Here is a 25,466-nt window from a genome sequence, read left to right on the forward strand (position 1 = left end):
TGGTAATTTTTTTTTTTTTTTTTGATCGGGTTAGTTGTTAGTAACTCACACACCCATGCAGTGGTATCCCAGCGCCAGGACACCTGCACCGACATTGCGGCGAAAGCCTGACAAAGCCAGACTAATCCACTGCACCGCAGACGCACGAACCCAAAGGGTCCCTCAAATCTGCTGGCCACGGGATGGAGCTGGGATTCGAACGCTAGATCTGGGGGTTCCAGACTAGGCCATTCGACCAACACACCACACCACGTGGTTAATTTTGGTTGGTAATTGGTAGCTCATGTAAAACCATAGTTACATGCTCACAACATATGCATAACAATCATAATAGGTTTAAGGCTTACCTTCAGCAATAACAGTCATGGATTCCATCTTATGCAACTGCTTAACTCGATCACTGAATATAGTCTTCTGTTACTTACCAACTTGCTTCTCAATGGACAGAACAATATGCAATAGTCGTGGTAGTAATCAGGGACCAATTCATCTGTATATATATGAGACTTAAACCTCAAGAAGCTTCCCATTAAAGCATTCCTTGTCGGTTTAGGTTTCACTCTTAGATTCCTAATGTATCACAACTTGTAGCCTTTCTTGTCGACTAAGCAATGGATTACTATCCTTAATGAATTGATACACTATTCATTAAGTCACTAGTATTGATTTATTGTTTGTATCCATGTTAAACTAGGATTGATATTAAGCTAATCATCAATTACTTTATGATGACATGTGTTATGTCCATATTTGATCTTACAATCTCCCCCTTGGACTCACACATATCATGCTCGATGATTTGCACCAGAAAACATCAAAACCTACTTAACTTACTGAAGTGCGCGCCAGATAACAAACTCAAATCGAAAATCCATTTCAACATGGTCAGATCACAGTTACTTATGCAGAGCAAGAAACAGTATACATTTTAACAAAAATGCAGAGTTTCAAAACCACTAACACAAGCTTCTGCAATCCACATATGTTCAACCAGAAGTGATACAATATATGTTAATGTGTATCAACAAGTAAACATATATTAGGTCCTACTTTATGTTTCTAAAACCAGAAACTCAAGCAAATTCACTGAACACTGATGGCTTAAAAATATTGCTTGAACCTTAACATCATGCTTCACATGATTTAAGCCATCTGATAGCAAGTATGATATTCAAAACAAGATGATAATTTCCAAAATAAAACAATAAAGCTGCAGCAAAATCATAACTGGAAATACCTCAAAAGTTTATTGATAATAATAAAATCTGTCATTACAAACAAGTTGTGATAAATAAAGTCAAAAGACCACAACTAAAAAATACAAGAACTCAAAAACCTTAGAAATTTAAATTGCTCCAACTGGATTAACTCTCTACTGAACCTAAGCATCTAGATTTGCTAAAACTCCAATGCTGGCTGTATGTTTCTGGAATGCTGCTACTGACAAGGCCTTGGTGAAGGGGTCTGCTAGCTGCGAATTCGTGTCAATGCTCAAAACAGCTATCTCACCATGCTTAACCCTTTCTCTAACACTGTAATACTTTAAATCAATGTGTTTAGAATTATTTGACCTTTTACTGTTCTTACTAAAGAAAACAGCTGCTTCATTATCACAATAAATCACAAGTGTGCCTGCCACAATGTGACTTAACACTTTGGTCTGCATCAAGAAATTCCTGATCCAAAGTCCTTCACACACAGTTTCATATACTGCAATAAATTCAGCCTGCATGGTGGAGGTTGAAACTAGAGTTTGCTTCATGGTTTTCCTAGCAACTGCACCTCCTGCTAGCATGTACACATATCCACAAGTTGACTTCTTGGAGTCTGGATAGTTCCCTGCGAAATCAGAATCTGAAAATCTAACGAGTTTCAGATCCTCCACTTGCCTATAAACTAGCATGTGATTCTTTGTTTTCTGCAGGTACCTCAACACTTTCTTCCCAGCTACCCAATGTTCATGGCCTGGATTAGATTGGAATCTCGATAAAATCCCTACTGCAAAAGCCAAGTCTGGCCTAGTGCAGACTTGTGCATACATGAGACTTCCTACAAGTCTAGCATAAGGCTTTGACTCCATAATTTCTTTCTCAACATCACTATTAGGACTCTGCTTCTTGGTTAACTTATCACCTTTGGACATGGGAACTTCTCCTGCTGCACACTTCTCCATACCAAATCTCTTCAAAACTTTGGTAATATAATTCTGTTGAGACAAACCAAGTAGTCTATGTGCTCTATCTCTTTTAATCTCAATGCCTAGTACATAGGATGCTTCTCCTAAGTCTTTCATGTCAAAATTCTTTGACAGAAAGCTTTTGGTGTCTTTAAGCAGTTTAATGTTACTGCTAGCCAAAAGTATATCATCGACATAAAGTACTAGGAAAATAAAATTGTTCCCAACTGTCTTCAAGTAAACACACTCATCAACAAGATTCTCTGTAAATCCAAAAGTAGAAATCACAGAATCAAATTTCTTGTACCACTGTCTAGAAGCTTGTTTAAGGCCATAAATTGATTTTCTTAACCTGCATACTAAGTTTTCACTTCCAGCTTGCACAAAACCTTCTGGCTGCTTCATATAAATCACTTCATCTAGTTCACCATTCAAAAAAGCTGTCTTAACATCCATTTGGTGTAGCTCCATATCAAAATAAGCAACTAAAGCCATGATTATCCTAAACGAGTCTTTTGTAGAAACTGGAGAAAAGGTCTCAGTAAAATCAATGCCCTCCTTTTGTGTAAAACCCTTGGCAACTAATCTTGCTTTATGTCTCTCTACATTGCCATTTGCATCTCTTTTGGTTTTGAAAACCCATTTACAACCTATAGGTTTCTGATTTGGGTCAGGTTCAACTAATTCCCAAACTGCATTTTGACTCATGGAATTAATTTCTGCTTCCATTGCTAGCTGCCATTGATGAGATTCACTACTTTCAATGGCCTGGTTAAATGTAGTTGGATCATTGTCCTCTGCACAATCTATTTCAATTTCTGCTTCTTGCAGATAAACAATGTAGTCACTATCTTCCCCCCCATAAGTTGGTTTTCTTACTCTCTGTGATCTTCTAGGCTGAGGGTTGTCAGTTACGTGGTCAGTTACCTGACCAGTGACAGTTACTTGGTCAGTTACTTGGTCAGTGACATGACCAGTGACAGGTACTTGACCAGTTACTTGGTCAGTGACATGACTAGTTACAGGTACTCGACCAGTTACATGGTCAGATACTTGACCAGTTACATGGTCTACATGTACTCGATCAGTGACTTGGTCAAATACTTGACCAGTTACATGGTCAGTGACTTGTCCAGTGACAGTTACTCGGTCAGTGACATGGTCAGTTGCTTGACTAGTTATAGGTACGTGATCAGTTACTTGGTCAGTTACTCGACCAGTGACTTGATCAGTTACTTCTCGTTCTAAAGGCAATGCTACGCTTATATTCTCATCCGACACAATTTCCTCAAAATCTGAGGATAAATCCTCAAGGTTTGTATTCTGAACTTTTTCACTTAGAAACTTTACTTGATGTGTTTCAAAAATTCTAGGTGAATGATAAGCAGAATATAATTTATAGCCTTTAGATTTATCTGGATAACCTATAAAATAGCAACTAACTGTCTTAGGATCAAGTTTATTCAAGCTTGGATTATAAATCCTAGCTTCTGCATGACATCCCCAAACATGGCAGTGATGAAGACTAGGTTTTCTGCCACACCAAAGCTCAAAAGCAGTCTTTTCTATAGCTTTACTAGGTGTTCTGTTGCAAATATAATTTGCAGTTTTTAAAGCCTCACCCCACAGAAATTTAGGCAAACCTGTTGTACACATCATACATCTAACCATGTTCAAAAGAGTCCTATTCTTTCTCTCTGCAACACCATTCTGTTGTGGGTTATAGGGTGTTGTATATTGAGCTTTAATTCCATTGTCTTGCAAAAACAAGGCAAATGGACCCTTTTGTTGGCCGGATTCAGTGTACTTGCCATAGAACTCACCCCCTCTATCTGATCTCACTGTTTTGATTTTCTTTTCTAGTTGGTTTTCTACCTCAGACTTAAAAATTTTAAAGGCTTTCAATGCTTGTGCCTTTTCTGAAAGTAGATAAATATAACTGTATCTAGAAAAGTCATCAATGAATGTGATAAAATACACATTCCCACAGATAGTTTGATGCCTAAATGGTCCACATATATCAGTGTGTATGAGTTCTAATAAATTTTGGCTTCTATATGCAGTCTTCTTTCTAGTATTAGTTATTTTTCCCTTAAAGCATTCAACACAGTCTGTTAGATCAGAAAAATCAAGTTCATTTAGGATGTTGTTTTTCACCAAAATTTTCAGTCTCTCTTTTGAAACATGGCCGAGTCTTCTATGCCATAAAAATGCAGACTTTTCATTTAGTTTGGTTCTTTTAACACCTGTTAAAGTGCTAGTACTGTTGGTGTTATTTTCAACAAGTAAAATTTCTTGTTGAGCCATTGAACAATTTAACTGTAAATAATCATTCATAATAACACCAGAACCAATTTGAACAGAATTTTTAGAAATAAGAATTCCATTACTATCCATAACAAGTCTACAACCAGATTTTACTAAAAGAGAAACTGAAACCAAATTCCTTCTCATGGAAGGTACATAAAAAACATTGTCCAGAACTAATAATTTTCCTAATCCTAAATCGAGCTTTAAGGTTCCAATAGCCTTGACTGCCACTCTCATGCCATTGCCTACACACAGGTTCACTTCATCACTTTTTGGGATTCTCCTCCTTATGAATCCCTGCAAAGAATTAGTAATATGAATAGGTGAGCCTGAATCTATCCACCAAGACTGTGGTTCAACATTTATAAGATTAATTTCTAAGGAAAAAACTGTATTAGAAAAAATCTTACCCTTTTTGGCTAACCAATTTTTATAGCCTGTGCAGTCCTTTTTCATGTGTCCTACTCTTTTGCAAAAGTAGCACTTGAACCTGAATGGCCTGTTTTCCTTGGCCACTGCAGCTGTTGAACTCTTAGTTATGGCTTTGATAGGCTTGAGCTTATTCTGGGGCTTTTTCCTTTTAGGCTTCTCAATAAGGTTAATGGTCGTAGCAGGTTCCTTTTCTTCCTTGATCCTAGATTCCTCATCCACACAGATGGATATAAGTTCATCTAAAGTCCAGTTTCCCTTTTGTGAATTGTAACTGGTTCTAAGATGACTAAAACTGTTCGGCAAGGAATGTAGTGCATAATGCACTACCTGCTCATCCCTAACCCCCATCAAGAGTTCCCTAAGTCTGCCATTTATATTGATCATCTTCATAATATGCTCTCTAACTCCCCCTGAACCCATGTACTTCAAATCATGAAACTCTTTAGTCAACCTAGCTGCTTCAGCTTTTTCACTTTCTTTAAACTTAGCACCTATGTGTTCCAGAAAATCTGATGCTAGCTCGGGCTCTTCAATACTTCCTCTGACAGTTTTAGACATAGAGGTTCGAATGAGGTTCTTAGCCATTCTATTGGATCTATACCACTTCTTGTAAAGATCAGTTTCCTTCTTAGTGCTCTTTTCAGTTAACTCTTCAGGTTTGTCCTCAGTGAAACAATAATCTATGTTCTCATGCATTCCCATATAGTTCTCTACAGAATCTAGCCAAGCTCTATAGTTGGTTCCAGTTAACATCAAGACACTGTTCAAGTTCATGTAAGAGTTACCTAAGGAGCAAAACAAAATTCAAGTGAGTTCTCAATTTTGTAAAGAAAATTAATTTTAAGTTTTCTGTGTTTTATTTAGCTTTAAGCAACCAAAACAAGAACATACAGAAAACCTAAACAATCCATACTTGCATTTATATCAGTCCATAACCAAAAACAATGTTAAGCAACACTTTTGAGCAGAAGCATAACATTCTGGAGTTCTTTATCAATATGCCATGTTTAATGAAAACAAGTTATCCAAAGAAATTTATCCACATCTTTAGACAGAAGAAAAATTTCTAAGTATCCGAATTTATTTTCATCAAACATGCATACTGCTGTTTTGTATTCTAAAACCACACTTGACCACTTCTTTGGAAGATAAAATTGAAGCATAGTTTTAAAACACAAAACACAATTTTAGTTTTGTTACTCGATCAGGCACAGTTACTTGGTCAGTTACTTGGTCAGTTACATGACCAGTTACATGTACCTGATCAGTGTTTTCTGCCAACATCAATGAAGGATGCTTTGTGCATCATAATCACTTATGCCAACAGAAAACCACAAAACACATGAGCTTTTATATTCTACCCAGATCATTGTCTTTATAAGAAATTTAAGCTCATGCATCTGTCAATTTCAACGATGTGTAAAATTTGGGAGATTCTGGTTCTTCATACATCGTCATACGATCACAGATGCAATACCATATAAACAATCAATTCAACATGCATATCAATTCACACATACACATTGAAGCACAGACAATTGTTTCGATTCCAAGAATCCACAGAACAATCAAGAAATTGTAAATTTCATCCGGTCACCATCTACTCTAACCTAACGCACGCCGGGAATGCTTCTAGGGTTCTTGAGCACAATCAAAACTTAATTATCATGCTATGAATCGAAAACAATTTTCACAGAAAAACCTGTTTTTGCTTTTTCCCCAATTTGCTGCTTAAAAAATCATAGCGGAAGCGTGAATTTTATATTTAACCAGATGCAGCAATCGACTTAAGTAACTTACCTTTGATCAGGTACCTGACCAGTTACTTGGTCAGTTACCTGGTCAGTTACTTACTTGGTCAGATACCTGACCAGTTACATGGTCAGTTACCTGGTCAGTTACTTACTTGGTCAGATACCTGACCAGTTACATGACCAGTGACTTGGTCAGTAACCTGATCAATTACTTGACCCGTAAAGCAAAAAACTCTTAAAAAATTTTATGTTTGTTTTTCAAAACCCTAAAACGATTTTTCATATTTGTGAGCCTATGCTCTGATACCAATTGTAAAACCATAGTTACATGCTCACAACATATGCATAACAATCATAATAGGTTTAAGGCTTACCTTCAGCAATAACAGTCATGGATTCCATCTTATGCAACTGCTTAACTCGATCACTGAATATAGTCTTCTGTTACTTACCAACTTGCTTCTCAATGGACAGAACAATATGCAATAGTCGTGGTAGTAATCAGGGACCAATTCATCTGTATATATATGAGACTTAAACCTCAAGAAGCTTCCCATTAAAGCATTCCTTGTCGGTTTAGGTTTCACTCTTAGATTCCTAATGTATCACAACTTGTAGCCTTTCTTGTCGACTAAGCAATGGATTACTATCCTTAATGAATTGATACACTATTCATTAAGTCACTAGTATTGATTTATTGTTTGTATCCATGTTAAACTAGGATTGATATTAAGCTAATCATCAATTACTTTATGATGACATGTGTTATGTCCATATTTGATCTTACAGCTCAATTTTGAAACCGAAGAGTAATACTGAGGAGAAACTAAATTGGCACCACTCCCAAATAAATAATGTCTTTTTCTTTTTGTCCTTACAAGTCATTTCATATGAGTTGATAAAGTCAATAATCACTTGAAAAAATAGGGATGTCCAAATGCTAATTTTAAAGGTATGAATAGAAGCACTCGTTTCTATATATACTAGAAATCTCTACTAATGAATGTGAGAGACTAAGTGGTCGTAAACAAATGGAATTAACCACTCTTCGTATAATTTCAATATTGAACTTTAATTATAAAATATAATCAATATTCACATAAGGGACACACACTCTATATTCTCTCTAACACCCTCGGGAAACCCTAAGACCCTCGGTTGCCATCTCCTTCTCGTCCGGCGGCGGCCGGCGTCGGGACTAGCCTCCTGCTACACCGTCGTCATGGTTTTGCTGCCGGACGGGAGATCTAATGCCCCTGGGTTTGTCGAAGGGTTTTGGCTCGAGGTTTCCGTCCGAAAGTTCGGCTGGTAGGGTGCGAGGGGTGCGCGTGCTTCACGAGGCCGGTCGTCGATTCATGCTGCTGGTTTTTTGGGATCGACGGTGGCCATGGATCCCGATTGATGGCTGTGCGGTTGCAGGGCCTGCAGAGATGGGTCTTCTGTGCTGCTGCATGTTGCGGCGGCGTTGGCTGTGCACGGCTTCGATCGCCGGAGAGGGCGTGGCAAGGTGGGCGCGGTGCCGCAGCGACGTGGGTCAGGCGGACCTTGACCGGACGAGTGCGGTACGACGGCGTGGTGGAAGGGACACGGTGGACTGGCCGAACCAATGATGGGCCTGGTGCATTCCTGGGTGGACTCCCTCTTGGGCTGGAACTGTTTGGGCTGGGGTCTGCCCTAGTCCATAGCTAATTTGGGCTAGGGTTCTGCTCTAGTCCATAGCTAATTTCGGCTAGGGTTCTGCTCTAGTCCTTTGCTATTTGGGCTAGGGTTTAGGCCCTTGGCCCAACCCTATGTTTTTAGGCTATGCACTTTTGTTTTTTTTTTTATTTTGTGCTTATTTTACTATGTATGTTCATAGTTTCATAGGCTCGCTAAATAAGTGAGCACTGGTTGTCTAATGAGTGGTGCTAGCATACCACGTCCTAAACTTGTCCTTGGTATGGCAAGGGAAGGTATGTATCCGTGCCATTCTGGCTTGAGTATGAATGAAATTGATGTTTGGTTCAAAAAAAAAATATTGAACTTTAATTCTTTCTTTGTTGATTTGGATTTGACATTATTACTCTTCCTATTAAACTATACGTAATTAGAGGATATTTATATCAAAATTTTTGGTCACCGTTAACAATGCCTCTTATAAGGTAATCACAACAAATTGATTTAAATAGGTAGAATTTGCTTCAATTTGAAAAAACAAATTGATTGTTTTTAGATAACAAAATTTAACTACCATGATTCAAAATTGGTAGAAGTATTTGCTTTGAGTTTGGACTCTCTCTCTTACCAAAAAAACACAAATGAAACAGCAGGCGACGATAGACACGTACACAATCCCACTTCATCACACCTACTAACTCCCACTTCCATTCCCATTACCACTCTCACTCTCACTCTCACTCTCCTTAGTCCTTCCTTACTTTACTCTCTACTCTCGCAGCAAAACCACAAACCAAGACCATCCATTTTCACTTCCCTTGTTTCTATATAAACCCAACTCCCCCCTGTCTCTCCCTCTCCCTCTCCCTCTCCCTCTCCCTCCCACCACCGCAATCCCCATTTCCCCATTTTTTGATTCACTCAAGAAAAATGGCACCTTCAAGACTCTCCCTTTCCCTCGCTCTGCTCCTCCTCGCCGTCTGGGGCTTCGGCCACGGCCACTCCGCCTCCTCCCGCGGCGCCCCTGCTCCGGCGGTGGACTGCTCTTCGTTGATCCTGAACATGGCGGACTGCTTGTCGTTTGTCTCCAACGAAAGCAAGGCCGAGAAGCCGGAAGGGAGTTGCTGCACTGGACTCAAGACTGTGCTCAAAGCTGACGCCGCTTGTCTCTGTGAGGCCTTCAAGAGCAGCGCCCAGTTGGGTGTCGTCTTGAACATCACTAAGGCCATGTCCCTCCCCGCCGCTTGCAAAGTCTCCGCCCCCTCCGCCACCAACTGTGGATGTCAGTCCTCCATTTCTATTTTTCTATTCCATTTTATATATTTCTGAAGATTTGGGGTTTAAGATTTTTGACCCATCTTTATTTTATTTTGGATTTCAGTGTCTGTTTCCCCTGCTGGTGCTCCTGGTATGTTCTTCTTCTTAACTAGTTAGTTTGCTCTTAGATTTGTTTGTTTTGTTTTTCTTTAGTGTGAATCTAGTTCAGAATAAAGTATTGCATTCATTTGATTTGTTTAAGATATTTTGCTTCTGGAGTTTGCCTGATCTGTAGACTACAGGATACTGTCTTCAAGAAATAGATGGATTTGTTTTTTAATTTTGAGTATGAGACAGAATATTGCAATGCTCTCACAACCCATGTGGTCACTTGGCAGATTTGAATCTCACACCAATCACCGTATGTTTTGTTTCAATTTTTGGAAAATCAGTTGCTTCCAAGTATTAGTTTGTTCATAGTCAAATTGACATTGATCATGTTTCATAATTACCTTATTTTGCTTCTTGATTTCATCACAAGATGAATTGATCCTCTTGTAGGATAGATTCGTAGATCTCACCTCATTCCACCCGACTCAAAGCTCATATACCAGGCCTGAAATGTGTATTCTTTAATAAGATTTTCGTTTCCACAATTCCCTGGTTTCCTAAATTGTTTTGATCTGAATCGATCCATCAGTTCTAAATTACCATCTGTCTATGTTTTGATTAGTTTCTTATGTTCTAGATGGACCAACACACGCAATGCATTTGTAATGTGTTTGTTACATGTAAAGCGGAGTTTATAAGAGGGGGAAATGTGTGATTATTATAACACACTTTGTTTATGAATCTGTTGCTTAATTGTGTGCTGAAATAGAGGGATATGTAATAATAGTTGAGCAGTTTTCTATTACAAAATAGAGATGGTTACTATAAGATTTGCTGTTTGACAGTTGCAGCTCTTTCACCGCTATCTGCTCCAACAACTTCAGCTGCTGCTGCACCTGAATCACCTGCAGTTGCCGGAGGGAATGTGTTAGCACCTGCAGCTTCTCCAGTGAACTCGGCTTCTGCTATGCTTTTCAGTTCAGTTACCCTGTTTTTGGGTCTTCTGGTTGCATCATTGCCTTATTTCTGAGCAAATGTGGCATGTAGCGCCATTTTTGAGAGCATAGAGTGATGACTTGTGATGTTCATTTTAGCATTGTGGAGTTAGTTCCGTTCACATTTTTTCTATTCGGGATGTTACTGAAGTAGATTTTAACATGTGTTCTGTTTTTGGTCACTTGAGACCTGTTTGGTGGTTGGACATGGTTTTCTAATATGTTAGACTATCTACCTATTCTCATATTTCTGGTCCCTTGTCAGTTGATATTTGAACATAACACTTTCCTTATTCTGGTATCTTCTATGTAAATATTATGGACCTAATATGGTTATGATGGTAACATCCAGATACTCGTAGCCTATTCAATGGATCATAGAGGCACCTAACGATACAAGTGAAGACAAAACCATTGTGATACATAGCATGATTTTTTTTTTTTTTTTTGGCTGAATACATAGCATGATTTAGTAGCATGTTGTTTGACATGGGTATGCGTTGTTGCACAAGAGTTCCAAACCATGACATCAAAACAACTCGAACGCAATTACAGAATAGGATGTTGCTCAAGAGTTCCAAGCCATTATATCAAAACAATTCAAACCGAAGTTGCGCTACATTATGAACATTGCATAATCAAGAAATGCAAAAGCAAGTGATCAATTTGGTTGAGCAATAATTTTGCTTCTTCACTTGGAGGTGGTCTTGGCATGACCCTCTGAAATGGTCCGACTATCAAATGACCAATCACCACGTGTGCGAGTTTAGAACTACTAGGGATATTTTTCAAAATTTTTACTGGACAATAGCAGAGGCAATAAGAGCATGAGACAAAAAATAAGTGGTGGTCGAATTCTTCACACGCTAGAAACTGTACAGTGGTGTTTCAGCTGGCCTAGTAGAGGAGATGCCAGCAAGGCTTTCCCCATTGTCACTCGGTAAACGCACCATCAACAGTTGTTTTCTGCTGCTGCCCCTCCCTAGAAGTCCAGAACAAAAGGACATTATGACCTTCAACTATTTTAATTCAATAATAAACAATAATTTAATTTATTTGTTTTTGTTTGTATATGTACATGTATAAATTAGTATTTGGTTTTTTTTTTTATACAGAAAAAACAGAGCAACAAAAACTAAAGACCAAAACCCCTAATACACTCCTGATACTAGTTTGAAATTAGTGTTTGGTATTTGACTGCATTGTTGTTGCCGTTTTCTCATTTCGGTGCAATATACATTTTTCGGTTTGAAAATTTAGTAGTGAATGTGTTGGTTGATCCAGTAGTACTGTCCTAGGTCATTTGCCATCACCCACCTTTATGTTTAATTATCTCACGAGTTCCGATGTGAAATCTTTCCATATAATCACATCAAAACAACTTAAAGCAAGTCTTGCAGCATTACAAAGAACAACATTGCATAACCGAGAAATATAAAAAGCAAGACGCTAGATTAGATTGGTTGAGCAACCTCGTTGCTTCCTCGGTTAGGTGCCGGTCAAATTCTCACACACCAGAGAGTAGAGACAACACTGCTTGAGCATCATACTCGATCAAGAATAGAAAAAAGGAGCATCCAGCATACAAAGACTAAAATTTCTAAGTTTCAGCTGGCCTAGAAGAAGAGGTGTTCCCCTCTGTCATTGTGTAAACTGACACAAACACCAGTACACCGCCAACCCATTTGTTTTCTGCTGCTGCCCCTTCCTAGAACAATAGCAACATTTTGAGCTACAATTATTTATTTTAATGCAATAGTATCGATTTGTTTTAATATGCGCCTGTATATGTATAGATTACTATTAAATATGTCAATGCTGTGAATCGTGGGCGCAGCAAGAAGACTACACAGGGAAGAAGCCAAGAGGTATTCACTGTGGCATTGACTGCATTGTTTTTGCCGTTTTCCTATCCTCTTGGTGCAATCGCATGCATTTTTTACATTGAGAAGTAATTTGATGATCCATGCATTATTTTTCTTTACATCGGATTGAATATGACAAATCTAACTTACACGGGTAAACTTTTTTATCTGCCAAGATTCTAACCTACAACTCAAATATTGCTATGCCATGTGACACGGTGTTTTCGCCATAATTATTTTCTCATCATTGTGTTTTCTTGTAAATGAGCCGAGTGGCCTTTGTGACACGGTGCTAAAAATAGTATAGTTTTATTTTTTGAATACGTCAATAGTTTTATTAAAGGGTGGTTCTAGTTTAACCTCCAAATTTGATATTTGGAGCTCCAATTTTTTTCAATTATTAATAGATTTTGTCAAGTCATATGAAAAGACAAATAAGGACAAAGTGAGAAAAATGAAAAAAAAAAAAAAAAAACTCTTCTTACCTTCCCCAAATATAACATTCAATTAAATTATTTTTTTTTCTTTCGAAATTTCCTTATATTATCATATAGTTTTATAATTTACCTAAAACAATTAAGTAAAAATAATAATTTCTATACATGGCCCACATTTAATACAAAAGTAAATTCAAAACAATCTGATTTGAAATTTCCTTATTATATTAAGTTATTGCTCGATCTTTCAACCCAAAACCCATGAAATCCTTCTTTTAGAAAATTCAAAGGAATTCCAGGAACATATAAAGATCGAGAACCAACCCTCTGATTAATTTTGCTGGAGGAGAGATCTGTTAGGATTGCGGCTCAATATCTAATTCCTTTTGTATTTTGGATTCTTTACTTCTGAAGGCTTTGGGTAAGCAATTCTAGTGTATCTAGGATTTATGGAGTTTTTCGTTAGAAGTAAAGGTTTAGGATTGCGGCTCAATCCTATTGGGAGTTGGACTAATCGTGAGCCTATAAATAGTCATTCAGGGTTATTGGTTTGGTGTCTGCTTTCGGAGATTGGAAGACACCATTTAGAGAAGATGTGAGGGTTTGGAGATTCTCATATTGTGGGTTGAAAGAGACTCATTTTGGAGGGTGTCATTGAGACATCGTTTAGAGAGATCCGTGTGTGGATCAATTGAGTGTTCTGATAATTTGAGAGATTTTAGAGAGTTGCAAGCTTTGAGAGATCGGGTGTATTTGGGAATTCTCTATTGAGAATTTGGGTTGTGAGGAGAGAGGTTATTTGAGTGGAAGAACCAAAACGGTCTTCAAAGTTTGTAATCTTCTTCTCGTTTAGTGGATCCACCATCAACATCACCCGGGGACGTAGGTCAACTGTTTGACCGAACCTCGTCAACAATCTTGTGTTTGCTTGCATAGTTTGTGATTACTGTCTTCATTCGGTTTCGGTCTTGGGCTAGGGAATTCGGAAGGTGACCCGAATTTCCTAACAAGATCTACTCATAAGAGAACAATATCATGTGATTTTGATTCTTTCTTTTTCTCATAGAGATAAAAAGTAGAGTAATAGATTATTGTATCTCATGTTCAAGGGTGTTTTGGTAAAAATAAGGAGGTCCACTTAGCATTTCAAGTATTCTAAAAAGTAAATTAGAGGTGTACTAAGTATCGGAGGTCCAAATAGCAAATTTGGAGGTCCAACTAGAACCACCCTTTATTAAAACAAAATCCAATTCTAAGAGTAAAAGATTCATTACAATGAAAAGTTTGTGCCGGTAAAGATCCCAATAATGCTTAAACATGGTTAGAAGAAAAGAACAAACATAGAGGCATTTATGTGGCTAAGCCCTAATATTGAGCTAGGACAATGCAATATGAAATCAATCAAAGGAAATGTTATCTAAACACGCCGCCACTAACTAGTTAGGAATGCACTTTTGTGTTCTGGCTTCATGTTTAGGTTGTGGTATGAATAAGTCGTATCTTGGCTGTTTACCGTATTTATATCCATTGTACTTATCTAGTCGCAAAAATGATAAAGACAAGGCGCAATTGCTACATATACTAGGATTAAGCAGAATATGATCAATTCACATTACCAAATCTCCGTACTAAAGCTATTGAATAGAAAGTAAAATGCTTGGCAACAATAACCACCAATTCCTCCCCGGATCGACACCATCGTAGACACTGGTTAAGTCCATAGAACCCCAAACTTAGAGCTAGACAGAAACTCGAACTTTAAAAACTCCTGGGTTATGAGCCACCCCTCATAAGCGAACAAGACCCAAGCTGACGCAAGTAGATCCCGTTGCCTGAAAGTGCACCATTACTCAAATGATAGGGACCTTGTATAACAATTGGAAATTATTAGGAATTTTCTTAATTATTTAAACTTTGGCCTTTGGGGCATAAGACATGGTGCAAATCTTCTAATTATTTATTATGAGAAGTGATCGTGTCTCAGAAATGGACATATAAACGTTTATTGTGATTAGAGTTTGAATCTTTTTTACTCAAAATATCTCGTGTTGTTTCTCTCATGGTATTAATTTTCTTCTCACTTAGACGTATGATTTATGATTGATTTGAATCAAATTATTTTTACTCTAAAAAAACTACAACGTAACTCTCAAAATTTCTTTCCCTTAGGTTGGAACCACAGAAAAATTATTTTGCAAATTTATTGATCTTTAAATTTTTGAGGAATCCTTCATCAGGGAAAGAAGGGCAAAGATTACCGACAACATTCGAGCTACACAATATTACTTGCATGATGAATTGTGTAGAAAAATTCATAAAATCAATAGCTACTTTGTTATATATAAACTGCATGTTTCTGAAATTCAGTCCCACTCAGGTGATCATTTATCTTCTCAAATTAGTGGTTACAAATGCTGATTGCAAGACAACAATTTATGACTCAACTGCACACTTGAAAACTAAAAAATCAACCTCAAACATCAACAATAGCATATTATCTGTCGATGCTTATTAGGGAGAAAACGCGTTGGGTTTAGGAGTTAACGCAATTGTTTTTCTTTCCTTTCAATTCAACGCTGGCCTCATCCATATTCTAATTTGCACATTTCCTTATCCTTAATATAATATATTTCATCTATGGAATCCATACAGAGCATACCCTTCATTCACTTCTCTATATATTCTAGCAGAAGCCCACTTTCTTCTTGTATTCAAAACTCGGAAGAGCTACTAATTAGCCATGAATACTACTTGGATGACCACCTCAACCCTAAACACTAGCTCGGCTGCTAATAAGCTTTCTTTCCTTTCTCATAAATCATCACCAGCTACTATCAGTTATAGTAAGTTTTCTGTCGCGTGCAGAGCTACTAATTATGATACAAGAAACGAGAAAAAAAGCAACTACTATAAGTTACTTAGTTTAAGTCCCAATGGTAATACAAGCATGGATGACATAAAGAGAGCTTACAGAAGCATGGCTCTCCGGTACCACCCTGACGTTGTGGATCATCGAGCTGATGATTCTTTGATGAAGGAGTCGACTCAGTTGTTTGTTCAGCTGAATGAGGCATACAAGACGCTGTCGGATCCCGTGTTGCGTGAGGAGTACGACTATGAATTGGGTTTGACAGCGAATTCATCATGCAGTTCATCTTGTAGGAGTACTACCTATAAATTCAGGAAGGACATGAGTACTGTTGGACCAAATTTGCAATGGCGACAACAGATTCTCGAGTTGAAGAGAAGATCAACCGACCGTATGGCACGAAAGGAAGGATCCTGGGCTAGCAGAGTCAGGAGGGCAGAACATGTTTCAACCATGGAGTAGTAGTACTAGCTACTTGCCTACTTGTGCTAGCTTTTGACTAAATTTCATTTTTACTGTAGTCATTTATTCATATTCAGTTAATTCTTGGGACAACATTCACTTATTCTATTAAAAACAAACTTCTTAGTTACTTGATCATAGTATGTCTTGAAATGAACATATCGTCTGAAAACACTTGATTAGATCAAGTTCATAAACTGTGTAATCATCTTAAGCCACTCTCTCAAGTCTCAACGTTGACCAAAATGGAAATGAGTAGTATAGAGTTTTACAAAATAATTTTTGAAAAATTGTTTCTCAAAATGAAATTAGTAAACTAAAATTTCCATTTCAAGACTTGCCAAAGCATTTGGTAGATTTATTTAAGAATAGATTCTGAAAACAATAATTATAAAATAGTGTTTGCAGCTAAATCTCAAGCGGTGTGGCTCGTCAAGCCCCCAGCGAGAGTGTCATTGGTCTAGCGTTGGTCGATGAAGAATTAATTTTGGTGTACTAGTGACACCTGTTTTTGAAGTCACTAGTGGGACAATTCTAGAGTATTTAGTTGAGTAGTGGTGGAGTCGAGGTGGCGGTGGAGGTTGTCCATCGGTTTTTGAGGTCACCAACTGGTGAGGTCGTTAGTTGTATGGACTATGGTGAAATCGGTAGCTATTGAGGTCTCATGTCGTTGAGGTTGCCGCTCAATGAGGTTGTCGGTCATTGAGGTCATTGATGCATAAAGTGGCCTGACATAAGTGAGGTTGCCGGTGAGTGAATTCGCCAGTCATTGATCGCGGGTCAGTGGTAAGATTGCCGGTGGTTTAGGTCGTTGGTCAATGAGTCACCAAATTATTGGTGACATCACTAGTTGGTGGGCGAGGTTGCTAGTCCGTGTCCATGAGGTCGCCAATCTGCCCAATCACTCTATGAGGTTACCAACGGTCATTGAGATCGTCAGCTGATAGTCGATCAGTTGGCAAGACCACCAGTTAGGCAGTTTGTGGAGTCCCCAAATAGGTGGCGATGGGGTTTATTAGTTTGTCAAACAATACCTCTTTAAAATTAATGCTGAAATAAAGGCGGAGGCAAAGTACATTCCATGCAAGTTCTAAATATAAATCCGAAATCTTGCCAAAAAGAAAAAAAATATTAATCTGAATCAGCAATATCAAGCAATTCATTCAAACATTGAAGTGTATTATCTAGTATTTACACCTAAACATATGAACAATTCAAAGGAACGAAATCTCAGTTCTTCAAAACAAGGAACAAAATGAACTTCAACCTCTTTTCGTCAAGAATTTGCCTCAGTTAGATAGTTCTTTACCGAGTTGGATAGTTGTTACTCCCAATTACATAGTCCAGTACTTACGTTGGCCTCTTTATGCTCTTCACTTTCCACGTCTTGTTCCTGCTTAAGTTAAAGAAACACTAAATACATTGAGACAGACATTTGCCCCCTTTACAATGCAATTGTTTCGCCAATCTTGTATTTTAAACAGAGAAAGAGTTGCACACCAGAATAACCGGTCTGAATGTTTTATGATAAAAAATTCTGAAAAGCAAGAAGTTGAACACCAGAATAACCAGAAGTTCCAATTGTATTATGGAATAAATACTCCTCTGTGATGTTTATCATCTCTCTCGTGTTTATTCTTCTATCAAATAAATAACCTTGCACTTCACTTTTCAAATGATAATAGTCCAAGGTGGTGAAAGGGGAAACAACAGAACTCTGAATTTCAATCTAAATCACAAAATATGCAAAATACATGCAAACTATTGGTCATGGTTAAACATGTATAAAGATGAAATAACTGAAATTTGAATTTATGCACAGATGCATGTTCCAAAACTTTACAGCAGCCTGAGCCTCAAAGGGTAAATAAGTATGATATTAGCAGAATTAATCATTTCCATAAAAAAAGTTCGGTTAAAGAAGTGGTTAAACAACATGGTCCATCAAAGATCCATAACCCCATGCAAGTGTCAACTCTAACATTCAGTTTTGAGCAACTACTGAAACAAGACGATTTTGTATCATATATACCATGTAGACTGAGGCACAGCAAAGGAAAGTTGGATAGGCTCTAAATAACAGGGCCCAGACTCAACTAAAACATATGACATTGGATTTCTTGCATAATCAAAATTTCATAGGGTGAAAGAAAATTCTGAACAGATGTGAGTCTTAGTTAGCAATCCACATACAGTGGAATATTTTTGGGAAAAGAAGACCAACAAAATTATGTCACTCATAACCTCATATGTTCAATACATATACCAAAATGAACAACCATGACACCTCAGACACATAAAGAGAATAGAGATGCATCAGAGACTTTACATGGCAGCTGACTTACAAGTCTATCATAGCACCTATCAAGGCAGCTGAGACATGCCATACTCTCCCACTCCCAGGTATTTGGGGGCAATCTGTTAATACTTGGGACTGCCATGCAAAGCAGTTGCTTGTAACCTCTTTTAACCTCTTTATTCAGTTCATAAGCATGCCAAAATCCAACAGGATGCACAATATGGGATGTACAAGACCAACCTCTCACACAGGGAACATCACATATTGTCATTTTGTAAACTTAACCAAGGATTGATAACAAAATTCAACGGATTTCGTGCTTTACCTTGAATCAAATAATATTATGCAGTAGTGACGAAGGCTTGGTTGAATTGAATTACCAATCATTTTACTGAGCTGCAAGGCCAGCAATCATTCCTCCCCTTCCTCTAGCAACACTTTGGTTGGCCAATGACACATTCTTTTTCATATTGAACTATTGGCACTGACAGTATCATAACAGGTAAAAAATCTATTAAAAAAAAGTTCCACAATAATTTCATAAACATCGAAAATTATCGTGATTTTCTTATAAACGATCTACTTAAAAATTGCTTTTAATAATTCATCGGAAAATCCTGATGCAATTCTAAATATTATATTTCACAACAGTTTCAATTTGAGTCTTGGATATCCCAAAGCTGTTTTGATAAGACCCTTCTAATATCACAACTCTCTTACAATCAACAGGGACAAAGTTCTAGTTTGTAACTCAAAACTGAATGTAAAGATCAAAGTTTGTTCCAAAATACCTTCAAGCTCGAAGATTCAGAACACCCCATCTATCAAATAAAATACTCAGAAAAGTAAAACAAAAAAAAAAAGGGAAGAGAAAGAAAAGTGATTTTCAGCATTTTAATTTGAAAAGTATGTCAAATAAAACAATGCAATGATGAAGGAAATACAAAGACATATCACTAAAAGAAAACCAGCTAAACTGTATGAAGTTTGTATTGGAACCTTTTCAGTTCTCTTCTGCTTTGGCACAAGATGTGTCAACAATTCCCAGCAGACCCAAACTGAACCACATTTAAGAACCTGAAAAAATAGAACAATGAAAATGTGGCTCAGTTTTGCCATATAAGAAGAAAATTGGGACTAGATAGTGCCATCGTAAACACTAAGATGGAAAACCCCACCACCACCTTTAGAACTTTGGAAGCAAGGCATGGCAAGCCTCCCAACCATGGCCCTGAAAATGCAGGGAACCATCAATAAGATTCATGATATGGTGCCAAGCATGCACTCACATAGTTACAAGGAAACCACGCTATTGTAACAAAAATCCAAAGAGATATTTCCTAACAAAAAAAAAAAAACATGCACCCAGATAAGAATAGCCAAAACCATATGTCAACAAGTGTTCCCCCTGTAATCACATAATACAGAGCCTTAATAAATATATTGGGCACCACGAGTTTAAATCATCCATAGGTGAAAAGGATATTCCAGTTCTTCCACAACAGAAGTACAAGGTCTCAAGGAGACAAATAGTAAAATAAAAAATAAATATATAAAATATCGGTTTTTGATACTAAATTTCCAAAACCCACATTTCACTATTTCACATATAAACCACGGCAGACCCGGAACTAAGATAAGCATAACCAGAAAAGAAAGGCCATAGTGAACCTGAAAATATCCACTTCTATTTAAGCTAAGGTACATAATTCTCAAAGTACAAATTCTGCATGTTTCAATCTCTACAAATTGGACAACTAGGCTGTAACAATTCATTCTACTTTTTACAGTACGGAAAAGGCAGTAAAAGTTAACTAACATAAAAATTTGTTCCAGCAGAAATTAAGTTCCTTACTTCCATCAAATGTTCATCATTGGAAATGTGTAAGGACATACGGAGGTTTGTCAATAAATCTTCTTGTTCCCAACTTAAAGAACCTGAAGCATGCATTAACATCAGAGTACGGCGATAAGCATGCAACTCCGACCTAGAGTCTCTTGCTGTTACATCCCCTTTCAGAGGAAAGGAATTAAATTCTTGCACATCAGCGCCACCAGAAAAAGAGTCTGCATCACTACAAAGGGTATCTTCATCTTCACTGTGACCTGCTAGATTATACCCGGACAACTTATTTGAACTGTTACTAATAACACTACAACTACCAACAGATTCAATAGAGCATGCATCACTATCAAAAACACCATCCGAGCTTCTTTCAAAATATGAATTGGCACCATTTAAAATTCCCTTCTCATTTTCACAATATTGAGTGGAAGGGCAAATAAAGGAAGCGTGCACGTATTTTTCAGCCAGATTTTCTCTTGGGTAAGCAACAGCATCTACCTTCTCAAGCAAGGAAGATGGGGAGCTAGAGAAAACTTGTTGCCGCCCGGATTCTTTCTCAATAGCTCTTATCTTTCGGGGATATGCTTCGGTATAAAGAGAGCAACATTGAGAAGGTCTCTTTAATGATGCCGAGGAGACAATATGGGAATCCTCACAACTGTTGTTTTCCGGAGGTAAACAATCATTTCCACTGGGCAGCTTTATTCTTAAATTCATTCGTGAGACTGGAGAACTCGTATGATTGTGGTAAGCTGATCCCAGACCCTGCAAATGAAACCCAAAAAAAAAATATTAGTAAGTTCAACGACAAGGGTACTACAGGAATATATTATTCAAATGTTCATTTTTCTTTAAAAAAAAAAAATTAGAAGGGAAAGAACATGAAGCTATACGCTGCACATATTATTAACAGATTTAAGTACAATGGAAAATTATGTTGTATAAAACTAAAGTGACCCAGATAGATATTTACCTTTCCTATCACAATCCATTCCTCATCTTTCAAAACTTGACGCACCCTGATCCTAGATTTGTGGATTCTAAACTCCTCAAATGATCCAAGTAGCCTAGCCAAGTAATAGTTTTCATCAAAAACCTTCACTATGTTAGCCATCTTCCAGAAACCAACATCAAAGACCTCAACAACATCACCGACTGCCCAACAATCTGCACCTTGAAGAGGCGGAGGACAAGGCCTAATAGCCTTCCGCAGGACTCTCTCAATAACTGCCTGACCTTCCCAGTTAGGAGACCAATCATACCTAACACTGTAAGTGTGTCCATTGCCTGATATAATCACAGCGCACTGCCATGCTCCTGAAGGCACCTCCTTTTCGTTCAGTACTTCCACCTTGCTCCCTTTCTTGAATCTCATGATTGCAATGTAAGATCCTGAGACCCTGTAACAACCACAAATTTCAAATCTATGAATCAGAACCAACATCAACAACTCCAACAAAAACATAAACGGTATGAAAGCAAAAAACAAATAACTAAATTCACAGATACACATCTGAGAACCTTCAAAAAGGGAAAGAGTGTACCAAGTTAACCATTACAACAACCAGAATCACCAAAAACTCAATCTAAAGCCTCAGGGTATCAAACTGAACCAAACTAAGCAAAAGCCCCAAATATGTAGTTTATGATTAGAATTGGACTTCGTAGCATACGAATAACACAAAAATCCTTCAAAAATATAATCCAATCGCATCCAAGTTAACATAAAAGCAAAGGAACAGAGAATTAAGAACGGAAATTGGAAACCCTAAAAATCAAAATTAGGAGTTGATTGGACTGACCTGCCTTGCGATGTTACAAAATTCGATTGGGAGGAGATTTAGAAATTTAGGGTTTGATAAACCGTGAGAATGAGAAAACGAAAATTGTTTTTGAATTTTATAGTTTGGCCATTTTCAATATTTTTTCTTTTCTTTTTTTTTTTCGTTTTTTGCGTTGGTCTCAAGACAACTTGAAAGGGATGCGTATTGCGCATAGGTCTTGACACCTACTTCCCTTCTATGAGAAGCTGTTTTTTTTATTTTTTTGATTGAGTGGGAGGGGGAATTCCAACTTGGACTCCTACCAATATTGTACTTTCAAAAAAAAGTAAGGTGTGGTCTCTTGAAGAAAATTTTGGCAGCAACAGTCAAGGCTAAAGTGGTTGCTTGAAGGTGATAGAAATACCAGTTTTTTCCACATGACTACTCTTCACCAAAGATAGTTGAATAGGATCACAACCTAGAAATTGGGGAGATATTTTCAACTGTGTTTCACCAAGCATCTCCCTTTCAAAGCCTTTCATTGTTGATGAAGTCATGAGAGCTACTAAGCAGCTTGGAGCCTTCAAAGCCCTTGGACCAGACGGTTTTCCTGATATGTTCTATCATAAATACTGGAATGTTGTTTGTGATTCTATTAATACAATGGTTCATGGCTTCTACTGTGGTGATTTTTCCATTCAAACCATCAATACAACCAACATTGTTCTCATTCCTAAAGTCCCAAGTCCTGAATCTGTGGATCAATTTCGGCCAGTAAGTCTGTGCAACAATGCTTTCAAGATCATCTCTAAGCTCCTAGCAAATTGAATAAAGTCCATCATCCCAAAGCTTATTTCTCAAGAGCAGAATGCTTTCATTCAAGGTCGTCAAATCCAAGACAACAACATTATTGCCCATGAAGTTTATCATCACTTAACGAGCAAAAACTCATCAAAATCCCATGAGCTAGCTCTCAAGTTGGATATGAACAAAGCTTATGATCGAGTCGAGTGAGACTTTCTTGAAGCTACAATGGTAAAGATGGGTTTTGACCTCAAGTGGATTAAGCTTGTTATGGGTTGTGTCACTTCAGTATCATTCTCAGTCCTTCTTAATGGTAAAGCCAACTGCCCATTTAAACCTTCAAGAGGTTTAAGGCAGGGGGATCCCATGTCCCCATACCTTTTTCTTCTGGTTTGTGAGGTCCTCTCATTGAATATTTCTAATGTTGTCGCAAATGACTCTATTCAAGGGGTGACTTTGAGTAAGGATGGCCATATTCTAACCCATCTTTTCATTGCCGATGATGCTCTTTTCTTCACCAAAGCCAATGAGCAGAACTGCACTATCCTCTATTCTATTTCCGATTACTCTTCAGCTTCTGGGCAGTCCATAAATCTCAGCAAATCCTCAGTCCTATTCTCAGCTGACACTCCCCAAGATGTCAAAATAAGGATTGCAGACATTCTTAACATCCCTGTAGCTGATAAACCTGGTGTTTACTTGGGTCTCCCTGTTAAAACCATAATACATGCTCACAACATATGCACAACAATCACAAAAAGGATCAAGGCTTACCTTCAGCAATCACTGGCATGGATTCCATCTTATGCAGCTGCTAAACTCGATCACTGAATATGGTCTTCTGTTACTTACCAACTTGCTTCTCAATGGACAGAACTTATGCAATAATCGTGGTGGTAACAGGGACCAATTCATCTTATATATATAGGTGACTTAAACCTCAAGAAGCTTCCCATTAAAGCAATTCATATCGGTTTAGGTTTCCCAGTTAGATTCTTGATGTATCACATCTTGTAGCCTTTCTTGTAGACTAAGCAATGGATTACTATCCTTAATGAATTGATACACTGCTTCATTAAGCTACTAGTATTGATTTACAGTTTGTGTCCATGTTGAACTAGTTTTGACATTAAGCTAATTATCAATTTACTATATGTTAATGTGTGACAAATCCATGTTGATTCTAACAATCTCCCCCTTGGACTGACACATATTAAGCTTGGTAATTAGCACCAGAAAATGTCAGAAACTACTCAACTTACTGTAGTGCGCGCCAGACAACAAAATCAAACCAAAAATCCATTCCAACATGGTCAGATCACAGTTACTTATGCAGAGCAAGAAACAGTATACATTTTAACAAAAATGCAGAGTTTCAAAACCACAAACACAAGCTCCTGCAATCTACATATGTCAAACCAGAAGTGATACGATATATGCTAATGTGTATCAACAAGAAGGCATATATCAGATCCTACTTTATGTTTCTTAAACCAGAAACTCAAGCAATTTTACTGAACACTGATGGCTTAAAATTATTGCTTGAACCTTAACATCATGCTAAACATGATTTAAGCCATCTAATAGCAAGTATGATATTCAAAACAAGATGATAATTTCCAAAATAAAACAATAAAGCTGTAGCAAAATCATAACTAGAAATACCTCAAAAATTTATTGATAATAATAAAATCTGTCATTACAAACAAGTTGTGACAAATAAGCTGGAAAATCACAACTCAAAAGATATAAGAACTCAGGAACCTTAAAATTTTAAATTGCTCCAACTGGACTAACTCTCTACTGAACCTAAGCATCTAGATTAGCTAAAACTCCAATGCTTGCTGTATGCTTTTGGAATGCTGCTACTGACAAGGCCTTGGTGAAAGGATCTGATAGCTGTGAATTTGTGTCAATACTCAAAACAGCTATTTCACCATGTTTTACCATTTCTCTAACACTGTAATACTTTAAATCAATATGCTTAGAATTGTTTGATCTTTTACTGTTCTTGCTAAAGAAAACAGCTGCTTCATTGTCACAATAGATCACAAGTGTACCAGCCACAATGTGACTTAACACTTTGGTCTGCATCAAAAAATTCCTAATCCAAAGTCCTTCACACACAGTTTCATATACTGCAATAAATTCAGCTTGCATAGTAGAAGTTGAAACAAGAGTTTGTTTCATGGTCTTCCAAGCAATAGCACCTCCTGCAAGCATGAACACATATCCACAAGTTGACTTCTTGGAGTCTGGATAATTTCCTGCAAAATCCGAATCTGAGAATCCAACAAGTTTCAGATCCTCCACTTGCCTATACACTAGCATGTAATTCTTGGTTCTCTGCAGGTACCTTAAAATTTTCTTCCCAGCTACCCAATGCTCATGGCCTGGATTGGATTGAAACCTTGATAAAATCCCTACTGC

At 37.6% G+C, this 25,466-nt stretch overlaps 3 protein-coding genes across 13 annotated transcripts; 2 read left to right on the top strand and 1 right to left on the bottom strand.

Moving 5' to 3' along the window:
• Positions 1 to 9,063: 9,063 nt before the first annotated feature.
• Positions 9,064 to 10,938, top strand: LOC133741822 (non-specific lipid transfer protein GPI-anchored 31-like). 2 transcript variants are annotated; one of them, XM_062169544.1, is made up of 3 exons: positions 9,064 to 9,610; positions 9,710 to 9,736; positions 10,548 to 10,938. In XM_062169544.1, exons 1-3 carry the CDS (start codon positions 9,259 to 9,261, stop codon positions 10,724 to 10,726), a joined length of 558 nt encoding a protein of 185 aa, XP_062025528.1. In that variant the 5' UTR covers positions 9,064 to 9,258; the 3' UTR covers positions 10,727 to 10,938. The 2 variants fall into 2 exon arrangements, with proteins under 2 accessions (XP_062025528.1, XP_062025527.1); XM_062169543.1 differs by having other exon boundaries at positions 9,069 to 9,610; positions 10,542 to 10,938.
• Positions 10,939 to 15,940: 5,002 nt separating this feature from the next.
• Positions 15,941 to 16,324, top strand: LOC133744442 (chaperone protein dnaJ 20, chloroplastic-like). Its single transcript, XM_062172548.1, has one exon. The coding sequence runs from the start codon at positions 15,941 to 15,943 to the stop codon at positions 16,322 to 16,324; it is 384 nt and encodes a 127-aa protein (XP_062028532.1).
• A 1,110-nt stretch (positions 16,325 to 17,434) lies between these two features.
• LOC133741821 (uncharacterized) lies at positions 17,435 to 22,431 on the bottom strand. 10 transcript variants are annotated; one of them, XR_009862158.1, is made up of 6 exons: positions 22,272 to 22,426; positions 21,443 to 21,869; positions 20,479 to 21,234; positions 19,802 to 19,854; positions 19,623 to 19,700; positions 17,435 to 19,107 (listed from the first exon to the last, which is right to left on the bottom strand). XR_009862158.1 is itself a non-coding variant. In XM_062169541.1 (5 exons), the coding sequence occupies exons 2-5, from the start codon at positions 21,842 to 21,844 to the stop codon at positions 19,099 to 19,101; spliced, it is 1,245 nt and encodes a 414-aa protein (XP_062025525.1). In that variant the 5' UTR covers positions 21,845 to 21,869; positions 22,272 to 22,427; the 3' UTR covers positions 17,435 to 19,098. The 10 variants fall into 10 exon arrangements, 4 of the variants coding, with proteins under 4 accessions (XP_062025525.1, XP_062025524.1, XP_062025522.1 ...); XR_009862157.1 differs by having other exon boundaries at positions 19,808 to 19,854; positions 22,272 to 22,425; XR_009862156.1 differs by lacking the exon at positions 19,802 to 19,854 and having other exon boundaries at positions 17,435 to 17,717; positions 18,949 to 19,700; positions 22,272 to 22,429.
• Positions 22,432 to 25,466: the final 3,035 nt, after the last annotated feature.

This window comes from Rosa rugosa, chromosome 4 (genome assembly GCF_958449725.1).
Source record: "Rosa rugosa chromosome 4, drRosRugo1.1, whole genome shotgun sequence".
In the NCBI taxonomy this organism is placed as follows: Eukaryota; Viridiplantae; Streptophyta; class Magnoliopsida; order Rosales; family Rosaceae; genus Rosa; species Rosa rugosa.